The sequence below is a fragment of the Limulus polyphemus genome, unplaced genomic scaffold (genome assembly GCF_000517525.1).
Source record: "Limulus polyphemus unplaced genomic scaffold, Limulus_polyphemus-2.1.2 Scaffold102, whole genome shotgun sequence".
NCBI classification, from domain to species: Eukaryota; Metazoa; Arthropoda; class Merostomata; order Xiphosura; family Limulidae; genus Limulus; species Limulus polyphemus.
This window is the reverse complement of record NW_013665712.1, coordinates 294,323-308,013: the sequence shown is the minus strand read 5'-3', so window position 1 is coordinate 308,013 and position 13,691 is coordinate 294,323. Positions and strand designations below refer to the sequence as shown.

At 34.5% G+C, this 13,691-nt stretch overlaps 1 protein-coding gene across 1 annotated transcript in view; it reads left to right on the top strand.

Moving 5' to 3' along the window:
- LOC111088739 (ras-related and estrogen-regulated growth inhibitor-like) overlaps positions 1 to 12,111 on the top strand; it is a 16,036-nt gene extending 3,925 nt beyond the window's left edge. The window contains exons 2-5 of the mRNA XM_022399620.1: positions 1,704 to 1,834; positions 8,928 to 9,121; positions 11,145 to 11,268; positions 11,610 to 12,111. Coding sequence (XP_022255328.1) covers positions 1,704 to 1,834; positions 8,928 to 9,121; positions 11,145 to 11,268; positions 11,610 to 11,783 — 623 coding nt within the window. The 3' untranslated portion in view covers positions 11,784 to 12,111. The remainder of the gene's footprint in view (positions 1 to 1,703; positions 1,835 to 8,927; positions 9,122 to 11,144; positions 11,269 to 11,609) is intronic.
- The last annotated feature ends 1,580 nt before the right edge of the window (positions 12,112 to 13,691 follow it).

The following is a 13,691-nucleotide window of genomic DNA, read 5'->3' as shown; positions in this document are numbered from 1 at the left end:
ACAATAAATACGAGACAGTGGCGGATCCAAGATTTTGGCCAAGGATTCAAAATTATTAGAAAGCTTTAAAGTGAAGTATTCATTTTCAAGGGGCCTACACACACACACACACACACACACACGTAGTTCTGCATTGCAAAAGTAGCTCCTTAGGAAACTCAGTAAAACCGTGTTTAAATAAGTCACGTTATCAATAACATACTAACGAATATCCTGTATGAAACAAACCATCACTCAGGTAACTAAGCAAAAAAAGTCTCGTATTTTAGAGTCCCTCAGCTTAAAAGGGGTGAGCTGACTAACAAGCGGTGATCATCACAAAGTTTTGATATAGTGTGTCCAAATGGAATGTTTGATTATTCTAAATCAATCATAGCGAACGTTATTTGAAAGGAGTGTTGCACTAATTTCAATATCAGAAAAGTCGAAGTCTGATCGAATATTTACGAGATATATATTTCCGCGCATTATAAGCCACTGCAGTATTTTCAAAATATTTTATTGGACTTGTTAAATAAATATTTTAAGTAACGTGAGCTGTGAGTGACGAAAAAATCGGATATGTAATAAGCAGAAAAAAAAAGAGCAATTCCATTACTTTAGATCGCAAACCTTAAATTCTAAGTGTGTTAGATTTCAACAGTTATTCTATTTACGTTGATACATCTTTATATGACGTCATTCATCTAAGTGGCAGTAAAAAAACTAAAACAATGAGGGAAAGTTTAACAAAGTCACAGCTTTTTTTCGTGTTTCTTTAGTCGACCGTGACGTCAAATTATCTCACTCTACGTTTACGTGATTAATTTTCTTTAAAGGACCTAACTTAGTTATTGTTGCTTTCGAGTTGCTGTTACCTAGTAAAGTAACATGGCTATACATTCGAGAAAACAACTATTTGAAAATATTTATGCTAAAATAATAATACATCTCAACAGAAGATATGTTATTGTGTATATAACTGTGCATTTTGTTCTTATGTCCGTGATAATATTCATCGTTTGAACTTCTGATGCAGACGGCATCTGACTCTTGTCATTTTAAAAGATCTTAATACCAACTAAAATTAGTGACAAAACTTTTAAGTCTGAAACGCAACGAAATATTTCTGTCGAATAAATTAATTAAGGTATAATTGTGCTTCATAAGCATTTTTTTTTAATTTAAAGCAAATCAAATGCTGTTGTTTGTTATAAAGCACAAAACTACACGAAGGGCTATCTGTGCTCTGCCCACTATGGATATCGAAACCCGGTTTTTAGCAGTATAAGTCCATAGACATTTTGCTGTGCCACTGGGGGTGTAGAGGGGGGGGGGGCTAAAGCAAATGTTATCTTAAATGTTGTCTAGCATAACATTCTGATTTCTATACGTCCCCAAATTCCTGTGTTAATGTAGGCTCAATATCCTGATGATGACTGTAGCAAAGTAGCCAATTTAGTGGAAAAAATTACGATCATGGAGTAAAACCCATTAAAAAAGTGTCTCTTTAATGATTTAGTTTATCTTCTACTAACATCCCAGTTACTTTATCCCTCTCTTTATAACAATAAAACTGTTTATTTATTGCTTCTGACTGTGGTGAACATGAATCGTATGTGTGATGAGATATGTCAGCATTCGGTTACTTTCTAAATGAAAAATATATTGATTTCTACATTTGGGGTGGGGGGGAGCTGATCATTTTTTTGACTTCATTACAGCTTTGGTGGTTCGTTTTCTCACAAAGAAATTCCTCTCAGAGTATTCCCATTGTACTTCGTTCTGCTACGAGCGAAACGTCAGTGTCAACGACAAAATACTTCCGGTACGAATTACAGACACTTCCGGAAAGGTAAGACAAGTAACTGCTGCCACAATTAATAACTTTATGATAACTAGCAAGTTCTAGAACTTTCTATGGTGTTTGTTTGTTTGTTGATTATATATTTGGTCTACATTTTCTGTACATGAAATAACTGGTTAACTTTTAATGAATTATTTTGTGTTGTTTTTAAAAGAATTGAAATAAGTTGTTTATTTTCAAAAATATTAATATCGCAACTAACAAATCTTCTGGTATAATGTACATGAACCCAAAACTCATATTAAAAAAAATGCAAAATAGGTATCATATTTTAATGATAATGAAATTATACCAATAACATTGATCACAATTTAAATTATCAAGAAATTCGAAATTTGCTACAAAAGACAGAAGTAGTATAGGGTGACACTACGGAGGCGGAAGTAAACATGCACCACCTGAGGGCAGGACCCAGTTTCGACAAGGTAGCATAAATCGAGCATTGTTAGGTGGTATAATAGGATTACGTCACCAACACCAGGGGCGCGTTGCTATGGATGCAATGCTAAGTGACATCATATTATTAAGTTGTCATCACCAGAAGGCGTCTCCTAACATTAATTTTTTTCATAATATTTCATTAGATTTATAGTTCTTGCTTTTATAGTTAATTATTAATGACACTTTCTGGGATACTGTAGCGAAAAACGACTGTATCAGAATAATGTGCGTGTATCCTGTCTTTGAAGATTTTAAGAACACACAAAATCTGTAATATAACTGTGATAAGAATTTAAAAGTTCTTGACAAAATATTTGAATTTGTTGTTTCTTACGATAAAAGACAGGAAAATACATATATTTTTGTTTCACATTTATTGTTTACTGTCTATATTACTGGAAATACTTTACAACCAAAATAAGCCGTATGTTCACTATACTTTAACTCTGACAACGAAGAACGGATCTGGTATTTACTGAGCTTAACAATCAGTAAAACAAATTTATCTATTCATGCACTTTACATAAATAAATCACTCTATTATTGGTAAAATAAGTACCATGAATATTAAAGTGATATACTTCTAAGTTTTGAGATCTCACAACAAAAGGTACGGTCTACAAGAAAAGCCATATCTATCCTTTACATGAAATCAGTTTATAAGAACGTTCCTATAAATTCACGTAAAAACTGTGTCAGACATTACCAACATGATTATATTTATCTCTAGAGTCTTGCACTTTACACAAAGATACAGAAAGCGTAGGTTTTCGTTTAGCATAGATTTATGATACATTTGTTTTTGTTTGTTTTTATTGTTGTTGTTGTTTTTTTCTACATCTCTGAAACTTCAAGGAATACAGTGTGGTTGACACCCTACTATAGGAGGGAACTACCCTAATCCTATCGACTATGTTAGTGCTTCTCTACGTTAAGCTACAGTGTCTTGAGAATTTCATGAATGTACATTTAGCTTATCGCATCTTTGGAAAAGTAAAGTTTTATCCTTTTAAGACCACACGCCCAGTCATTCCTGTTACGTGACATTTTTTTACCACAATGAAAACGACTGGCTTTCTGTATTTCAAGACTTGATCTCCCCAAGTGGCTGAGCGGTAAGTCTAAAGGCTTATGACGCTAAAAATCGGGCTTTGATACCCGTGGTGGGAAGAGCACAGAAAGCCCACTGTGTAGCTTTGTGCTCAACAAAAAACAAACAAACATATCAAAACTTATATACAAATCGGTAAAAATTATAAACTACAAAATAGAATTATGTACATAGTTCACTGTTTTCATTTGTAAATAATATAACAGTAAAAGTACATATATGTAAGTACGCTGAGTGACAATGGCACTACTACACTAGTTGATAATAAACATTCTCTTACATTCTCAGAAAATGTGCAGTTGCCTAGAGATTAATCTCAATTCATTTCTGTTTAATACCGCTTGAGGGAGACACTGGATTATAGAACAGTGTCGTGTAATCTAGCAACAATATTCAAGAATGCAACATATTTCACCCTTTTTAATACAAGAAATATAAATGAACAAACGTGCTAAGGACAGTATCCTTTTGAATTATATTTAACTCATTTTAGTTAGTATACACGCAATGGTTTCTACATAGACCCATAACAAGAAAGGGATTATTTTGGTAGATATAAATGAGGGACAAACGTGATGGTTGTTGTTTGAAGTTAAGCACAAATCTACACAATGGGATATCTGTGCTCTGACCACCACGGGTATCGAAACCCGGTTTGTTGTTTGTTATTAAGCACAAAGCTATAAGAAGAGCCATCTGTGCTCTGCCCACCACGAGTATCAAAACCCGGTTTGAAATAGTATAAGTCCACAGACATATATCACTGTGCCACTGGGGGAGGGGGGGGGCAAATGTGATGGAAAATACAACTATAGCTTTACATAAATTGGAAAAAAGAAAAACAAAACTGGAAACAAGAAAAAATGTAAATTAGGGATAAAACATTATGAAAATATAATTATAGATTTATATAAATTGTAAGAAAAGGGAAAAAAGAAATGGAAACAAATATATATATATATATATAAGTCAATATGTTTGTTTCATATAAAATTTAGTTTTTTTAAATGATGATTATGTTAACTGTTATAACGTTTATGAATTGTTTGTTTGTTATGAATTTTGCGCAAAGCTACACGAGGGCTACCGGCGCTAGCTGTCCCTAATTTAGCAGTGGAAGACTAGGGGAAGGCAGCTAGTCATCACTACCCGCCGCCAACCCTTAGGCTACTCTTTTACCAACGAATAGTGGGACTGACCATCACTTATAACGCCCCCACGTCTGAAAGGGCAAACATGTTTGGTGGGAAGGGGATTCGACCCCTGCGACCCGCAGATTGTGAGTCGAGCGCCCAAACCTACTGGCCTATAACGTTTATGAAACTACAATGCTAGTTTTTTCATTAATAGTAAATAAAACAATAATCTACACCATGATTCCACACTTATGTGGACTAAATATTTAGATACTCGCAGCTAAGGAAAAATTTGCATATGGTTATTATCACCCAACCAATAAAAAGTGTAGTAATAAATCAAATGATCATTTAAAAAGGAAATGCTATATTTATTTTTACGTCAAGAAATAACAGTATAATCGTAAAACTGAGACAAATACTCTGAACAGTTTTACTCCTTTAAACTTCCACTTCACTAACAGATAGGGTGAGGGCGAGGTCTGATTCGTTTTGCTCATAACCAACTAAAATGATAAGACCAAATAATTATAAGCGTAAAATATATAATTTTAATATTAGTGCCATTTTAACAAGTTCCAGTTTGATGTAATACTGTTTGAAAATCGCGCAGTATTTGTTTTTTAACTAAAAAAATTATAACAAAAACAGTTTTTCTAATTCAACTGCCTATTTTTTAACAAGTAAGGTTTTCTGAAATCATACAAAACAACAAATATACCAATAAAAAAAACATATTACTTGTTGAGGGAACTACCATACATAATCATAACTCATAACAACATTCAATGTTTTTATCAACTTGGTTTGTAAAGAAAGATTAACAGGTAACTTTTAATGAATGCCCTCTATTACATGAAACTTGTGTTTAAATAATTTATAATTAGTTTCTAGATGATTTAGGAAGAATATTCATGATTAACAAACAAAGGTGAAATGAGCAACAACTGCCTAGTTCAAGGCGATACTTGTTTAGGAAATCCTGGAAGACAACGTTTCACAAGCCACCGTATACCGTATAAGCTCTTACGAAACCAGTACAAGGTGATCTGAGGACGAAAGGCAGAATGCTTTGAAAGCATCGTCCTTCCTACCCGAGCTACTTTTGTACATTAGTCCTCTAAAATATGCTCTACATTTCACCTTCATTTGTTAAATTTAAAAGCCAACCTTTACTGAACATCATTAATCACACGAGATTTATGTTTAACCAGTTTTAAAAGCCAATGTTCATTCTATTCGATTGCTTTGTTTTTAATCTTAATGACAAGTTACGCATGCGATGGATTAAACGACCAGGAAAGAGATCTCTATGATTCTGATAAAGCCATCCCTAATTTAGCACCGACCAAAGTTCGGTTTCTCCCCCTTTCAGTCATAGAGTCTTGTCGCAGCAAATGTGTTAGTGCACAGGCCAGGGAGGCAACCGACTGACATCAACCAAATCTGCTCTTTTTTTTTCTACTTTATTCTTTATTTATCATTATGTTCTTTCTAAACACCAAGTACCTAATGTAAATAAGATTATTTTAACACTATTATTTCATCTACTATAAAACGATAAAAACCCATAACTCGATTACTTTCGAAAGGTGGACCTTTGGAAAGCGCTTGCGTTACAGAGTTTTTATCGTATTATAATAAGACTTTTGAGCCTACATGTTTTTCTGACATCATGAATGTTTCGAATATAATTATAAGCTTGAGGAGTTTGGCAGTGGCCATCCAGTGCGGAATGCTAACCAGTAGGCTAGTTGCTAAAACGAATGAAGTTGGCAACTGATATATTGTTGTTGTTTTTTTTAAAAGGATACCAAGAATGATTCTTATCCGACTCGGATGAATATTAAAAGCTATTATGCTTCCAAAAATTATTTTTGCTCCACTTGGATGAATATTAAAAGTTATTATGCTTTCAAGAATCATTCTTGTTCCATTCGGATGAATATTAAAAGTTCTTCTACTACCAAAAATGATTCTTGCTCCACTCGAATGAATATTGAAAGTTCTTCTGCTACCAAGAATGATTCTTGCCTCATTTGGATGAGTATTGAGAGTTATTCTGCTACCATGAATGATTCTTGCTTCATTTGGATGAGTATTGAGAGTTATTCTGCTACCATGAATGATTCTTGCTTCATTTGGATGAGTATTGAGAGTTATTTTGCTACCATGAATGTTTCTTACTCCACAGGGTTGAATATTAAAAGTTCTTCTGCTACCAAGAATGAATGATTCTTGCTCTACTCGAATGAATATTAAAAGTTCTTCTGCTTTCAAAAATCATTCTTACTCCTCACGGATGACTATCAAAGTCTGCTACTAAAGATGATTCTTGACCCATTCAGATGAATATTAAATGGCCTGGTGGTTAGGGCGCTCGATTTTCAATTTACGGATCGCGGGTTCGAATCCCCGTCACCAAACATGTTCTCCCTTTCTGCAGTGGGGATTTATAATGTGATGCTCAATACCACTATTCGTTAAACGAATAGTCCAAAAGTTGGCGGAAGATGGTGTTGACTAGCTGATTTTCCTCTAGTCTATTACCACTACATTAGGGACGGCTAACCCAGATAGCTCTCGAGTAGTTTTGCGCGAAATTCAAGGAAAACAAACAAACAATGAATATTAAAAGTTTTTGTGCTACCAAAATTGATTCTTGTCCCACTCAGATGAATATAAAATGGCTCTGCTACTAAGTGCCCAAGAAAAGTGCATGAAGTACTACATAATCAGACGATTATTTTTAATACCACATAATCAGGCGGAATAATCGGTTTTAGTTTCCTATAGCTCCGTGTTATTGTTCGTTACAATACAACGCTTTATTACCAATCAATCCCCCCAGCGGCAAGTTTGTGTGCTTACAACTCTAAAAATCGAGTTACAATACCCGTGGTGGGCAGAGCCAGATAGCCTATGTGTAGCTTTGTTTAACATTAAAAACAAACCAATCAGCTAACCAATTAGCAACCATGCGTATCAAGTGGTTATTTACGTTCTAAAACGTAGACAATTTTATACAGTCGTATCAATTGTTTATGTGCTGTTTGATTAGTCGGGGCTTCAATACCTAAGGGCTTGTAATCAATCTCATCCGCTAACCCATTGAAATGGTAACTATACAAGTCTGTGATTATGAATCTACTACATTAAATGCAAACATCAAGCTTGTTTACCAAAAGATTAAACTATAATAAGCTTGCTCTTTATCTCGAAGCTACGTTCGATGTGCCAACTTCTCTGTTTGTCTTCCATTCTTTGAAGAAAGGTGACAAAAGGAAAGCCATGCATGAAGACTTACAAAGTTATATGACGTGCATGTTAATTTAAACAACTATAATCAGCCTATAATAACTACGCCTAAGTGAATGTACCTTATTCTAAAGGCAGTAAAGAACGAATAAATTATATGAGAAATAACCATAGATAAATATAACGAAACCAACTAGCTATATATACGAATAGCAAGGCTTTGTCAAAAGTGTTTAGTGGTGTTCCGGAATAAATCATCCTTCTTCAAATGTTAACAGTTTACAAAGTTACAGATATATTCGATAACTATTAGGGAGGTTATAGAAATTTGTTCACAATATGTGTTTATTAAAGTTTAAATTTCGATCTATATAAAAAAAACAACAACTAATTTTTATGTGTGTGCATAAACCTGAACCATTTAGACGTTTTCAATTAACTTTTATTGTTTGAATAAAGAATATCGTCACATCCAGGTGGTTGGAGCGCTCGACTCGCAATGTGAGGGTTGCGAGTTCGAATCCCCGTCCCACCAAACATGCTCGCCCTCTCAGCCGTGGGGGCGTTATAATGTGACGGTCTATCCCACTATTCGTTGGTAAAAGAGTAGCCCAACAGTTAGCAGTGGATGGTGATGACTAGCTGCCTTCCCTGTAGTATATCACTGCTAAATTAGAGACGGCTAGCGTAGATAGCCCTCATCTAGCTTTGCGCGAAATTCAAAACAATATAGAATATCACTAAGCCTATTTCTTGTTTTATCTTCTATGCTTTATTTTATGTATATATCTCTTATGCTTTCTTTTATTTTTGTTTTTATTTGCTTTTGTCTCGCCCCCAGTGGCACAACGCTAGAATCCGGTTTTCGATACCCGTGGTAGGCAGAGCACTGATAGCCCATTCTGTGGCTTTGTGCATAACTACAAACAAACAAACAATCCTTTTGCCTCACTTTTTTTTTCTTGTGTGTTTTTGCACTGTCTATCTTTTTGTCTGAATTCCTTCATTAAGTTACATTTAAATTATAACGACTGATTCTGTATCAATATAGTGCACCCATAATGCTGTAAAAGAGACCCAAGATAATAATGTATAACTAAAGTTTGATAGTTGTATTTACTTTTCTATTTGTCAGGACTCTTATACATCACTGAAATCAAAAGGGCTACTGGAAGGGGCAGATGGATATCTTATTGTCTACTCGGTCACCGACAAACGTAGCTTTGTGAAAGCTCGTGAACTATTAAAACTGCTCAAGGAAGACTTTGGCGAAGAAGGACAGACACCAGTGGCGTTAATTGGGAACAAAGACGATCTTGTTCATTACAGGTGTAATAAAAAAACATTATTATTTTGTTTTTGTATGGAAATCGGTAACAGGAAAGATCACTCTAATTTCCCCTTATATAAAATATACATTAAAAATGTTAAAATGTTCGATTCACACAAAATCCAAATACAAAGGATAGCCCCCTCTCCCGAATAAAAAGTAATTGGATTCCCTACATTTATTTTCTGTAATTGTAGTTACGATTCGAGCCCCTTTTTGGCTCGCCTCCGCTCTGCAATTGCGGGGGGCATAATTACGCAACTGACCCAAAAGAGCAAGAAAATATTTTCAGATCAGTATATTATTAACTGCACTGCAAAAAATAAAGGTGATCGAAATTTTTTTTTCTCCATTTAAGAAAATGCACATTTTTATCCTACTGAAAGGTCGATTTGTATCTATAAGTTCACTTTATTTGTTGCTATATGTATTTTACCCCTGATGTGAAAAATCTATGTACTTCGCTAGAATTTTAATTGTTTTACAGTTAGACTTGTTTAGAACATAAAGTATGGTCTTGATGAATCCAACCATTTTTAACAGTCGTGAATAAAGATGTTTCTCAAATTTATTAGCAGTGAAGGTATGTTTGTTATATTTTTAAGCGCAAAGCTACACAATGGACTATGTACGCTGTGATCACCGCGGGGAATTGAAACCCGAATTGTTTAGTGCTACAAGACAGTGGGAGGGAAGAGGTCAAAAATGTACCTGATTCCTCCAAAGGTCGAGACCGAAAAACCGATGAGGACTTTGACTTGACTTGGAGAGCGTAAGTGGCCCTGAAGAGGGAAGTAAAATCAATGTTCCAATGCAGTGTTTTACACTAGTGTTTATTAATATCGTTAATAACCATATAGCATTTGTAAGTTCATAAACAACAGTAACAGAGGGAGAAAGCGGTCCTAGTGAACCTGACCCCCCACTGGCACAACGGTAAGTCTGCAAGCCTACGTCGTTAAAAGTTGAGTTTCGATACCCGTGGTGGGCGTAACACAGATAGCCTAACAACAACCAAGCCATTCCATAAATCAAATCTATTGTCGAATTTTCTAAATCAGATCATTAAACGATTAACAGTTAAACATTAATATGTCCAATCTCGAGAAATGTCTAGAATGTACATCAAAATATTTACCAGCATAATAGCAATTGAAATTCTACGGACCATCTTTATGGCTGTATATATATATCTTTTCCCCTTACTTTTGATGAACGATTGTGAATGTATTACTTTCCGTTTTTATTCTATAACCATTCTCAAAGGAAATATCGTATGCTTCCGTAATCATTCGTTATTTTCGTAATTATATTTTTCCTAACATTAGTTAGAGGTGCTGAATTGGCCCGTCATGGTCAGCTGGTTAGAGCACTTGACTTGCAATTTGAGAGTCGCGGGTTCGAATCCCCATCCCACCAAACATGTTCGCCTTTCCAGCCGTGGTGGCGTTATGATGTGACGGTCAATTCCACTATTCGTTGGTAAAAGAATAGCCCAATTAGCACTGCTAAATTAGGAACGGCTAGCGCAGATAGCCCTCGTGTAGCTTTGCGCTAAAATCAAAACAACAAACCAAATAAACAACAAAGTGCTGAACTTAGTCCTTTTGAAACTAATGAAATAAAAACTGAAAACTGAATCACTGTATTTTAAGTAGTCAAAGCATCTGACCATCAAGTGAAGTCACGAGTTCGAAGCTGCTTGCTCGGTTTCAATTTCCATATCTTCTTATGTTATAAGACATTGTGACGAAAGAAGTCTTTCAGTCCCTGGCATGCAATCTATAAACATGAAAATATGTTTTCTAATTATTACCTTTATTGTTTTGCTTATTATGCAAATCGTATACAACTCTTCATACAAATTTTTATACAATTCTGCATCAAATTGTTTTAATAAATAAATAAATATTTCACTAGCGTTAATTGTAAAAGTATGAATTAAAAATTATTATTTTTCAGTAATTATAGATTAATTTTTATACTTTTTGTCTCTTTTTTTTTGTTTTTAACTTTTTATAGAGCAGTGTGCTCTGCAGAAGGTCAGCGCGTAGCGCTTTTCTATCCCGGATGTTTATTCTACGAATGTTCTGCTGCGCGAGAAGCTCAAAATGTGGAGACAGCATTCCAGAAATTTTTGGGTCAGGTAAATAAGAGAGTTTGAAACATTGTTTGATTCTAATTGAATAGTAATGTAACAATCCCATAGTCTCAGCGTCGTGCAAACAGGAATTTTCACAAGAGTTTGTTGTTAAACAAATGTTCATAGTATATTCTTATCGATTTAACATGAAGCTTAACACTCAAATTACCGATATGTTTATATACCTTTCCCTACTGGTGAGATGCACATATAGTATAATCTTGAGTAGTTTTATGTTTTTGCCTGTTACAACATTCAATACAAAGAGCTAATCAAGAAATTGGTGAAATTACCGGCCTAAGTCTAAATGTTCTCAAGTCTTACCTTGGATCTGTCTATTACAGGTAGTCACCAGTAAAGAACAGAGACGACGTCTATCGGCCTTTTCCGTACTAACACCCAAGATCCAAAATCCAAGAAGAAATAGCGCGGGAAATTCCACGTTGAGTAGTTGGTGGAAGAAAAATCGACCAAACTCTGAGCGCGAAGTTCGGCAAGATCGAACATTAACCATGTAATAAGCAAGGCTTAGCGAAGAGAAAGAAGTTTCTTTTTGTGGGATGATGAAAGTCATAGTGTAATGTTCGTCATACGCCACATATTTCCATAATTTCGGTTTGTTTATTTGTTATTAAGCGGAAAGCTACATAATGAAATATCTGTGATGTGCCTACCATGTGTATCACAACCCAGTTTTTAGCGATATAAGCATTCACACATACCGATGTGCTACTGGGAACTTAATAAACTTACAAATATTAAAGTCAACTTTCAGTCTTCCCACCAGTCTTCCCTATATTTTTAGGATGTCCTTATATCTCTATATTGTGGCCTAAAATAGGTAATTTTTCCCTGTTAAACCCAATAATTGACTATTTTCTCCATTATTATCACCAAACATTTTTTTAAACAATAAATGATACTATAGATCATGTATTTTATCATATGATAGTGCTTCATATGATTCTCAATTTCACACTGTCAATAATTATTACCCTTTAATATCAAATGAATATTATATCTCAAGGCCTTTATCTTTGTTAGAACAATAATCAGTTTTATGCATACATTCCAGAGTAATGGGCAGGAGGTTAAATTAAATAGTGCTGGAAGAACATGAAGAAAGTATATGGTAGGTTTTCGTAGGATATCGGTTCAGTTGAAGCCCGAGTAAGGGTGTTTACGAACGATATTTTAAAAATTAAATTCGATTTTGATTATGAAGTTGCTTAAATTCACCGTTTCGGGTTGAAGTAATTTTGAAATTATTTAGAAAGTCGCTCTTAAAACTTCATTATTAACTTTAAACTTGCATTTAAACACTAGTAAAATAATTGAATAAACTAATAGTACTTCTAACTAAAGCTGCTCAACGTCACAAAATGATAAAAGTCTTGAATAATGACATAAAAGGTTTGAATATTCTGTCGTGTTTATTTGTTTCTTTCACTTTTTGCACTTTCTCTAGAACTGAGGGACAATTAAATGTGCATCTTTAGCTTGTCACCAAGAGATGAGTCATGAGGGTTGTAGCACTTTATGTTTGTGTGTCATTAACTTGTGTATTTGCAATGATATATTTCATTACTACTTTATTCTATTCGAATTTTGAAGGCTTTGCTTTAGTTAGGACTTGTTTAGCATCATTACAAGTGTTACTTAGATACATATGCATGTGCGTTTCACTAATCTTGTATATTGCTTGGTAGGCGCAGTTTATCACTACTGAGTTATCATGCTAAATCATAGGAAGTATACATACATACATACATACATATATATATATATATACTCTTGGTTAAACAAGGATGACATTAATAGATACCATATTGGTCTGTGGTGACAGAAAGTGAACATCTCGTAAGCCTTGTGCTACAAAGAAGTTTTCAATTGAAAACTCTGGGACTTCTCAATTAAAACATTACAGCCGAGGGCCCACGCATGTAGCAAAGGCTAAGATTCATTTCGCAAAGTCTCAACCAAACCTGAAAACAACAACAAAGACGGATGTCTCTAACTCACTTGATTGTCGGCATCTTTAAGGTCAAATAGCTCAACAATGAAGAGCTATAATCTATGCATACACTGCTAGATACCTTGACATTTGAGGTTATAGATTTCTTTGGTCTTACTTGGTGAGTAGACAGTCTCTCTCTTTCAGGTCACACACTAGCTTTTTCGATGCTTCCTTTTCCATTAGATTTGATACTGCTGTTAGTCTATAACTCTTCACGATGCAATTCTTTTAAGAGTTTGGAAAACAGAGCTTTGAAGAATTGCACTAAATAAGGAGATTTAAGAAACGAATTGTTATTAAATATGTCACTTTTGGAAGGGGATTCAATCTAAATATTGTTGAGAGTTTGGTTAGTTGTTTGTATTTAAGCACAAATCTACACAATGGGGTATCTGTGCTTTGCCCACCA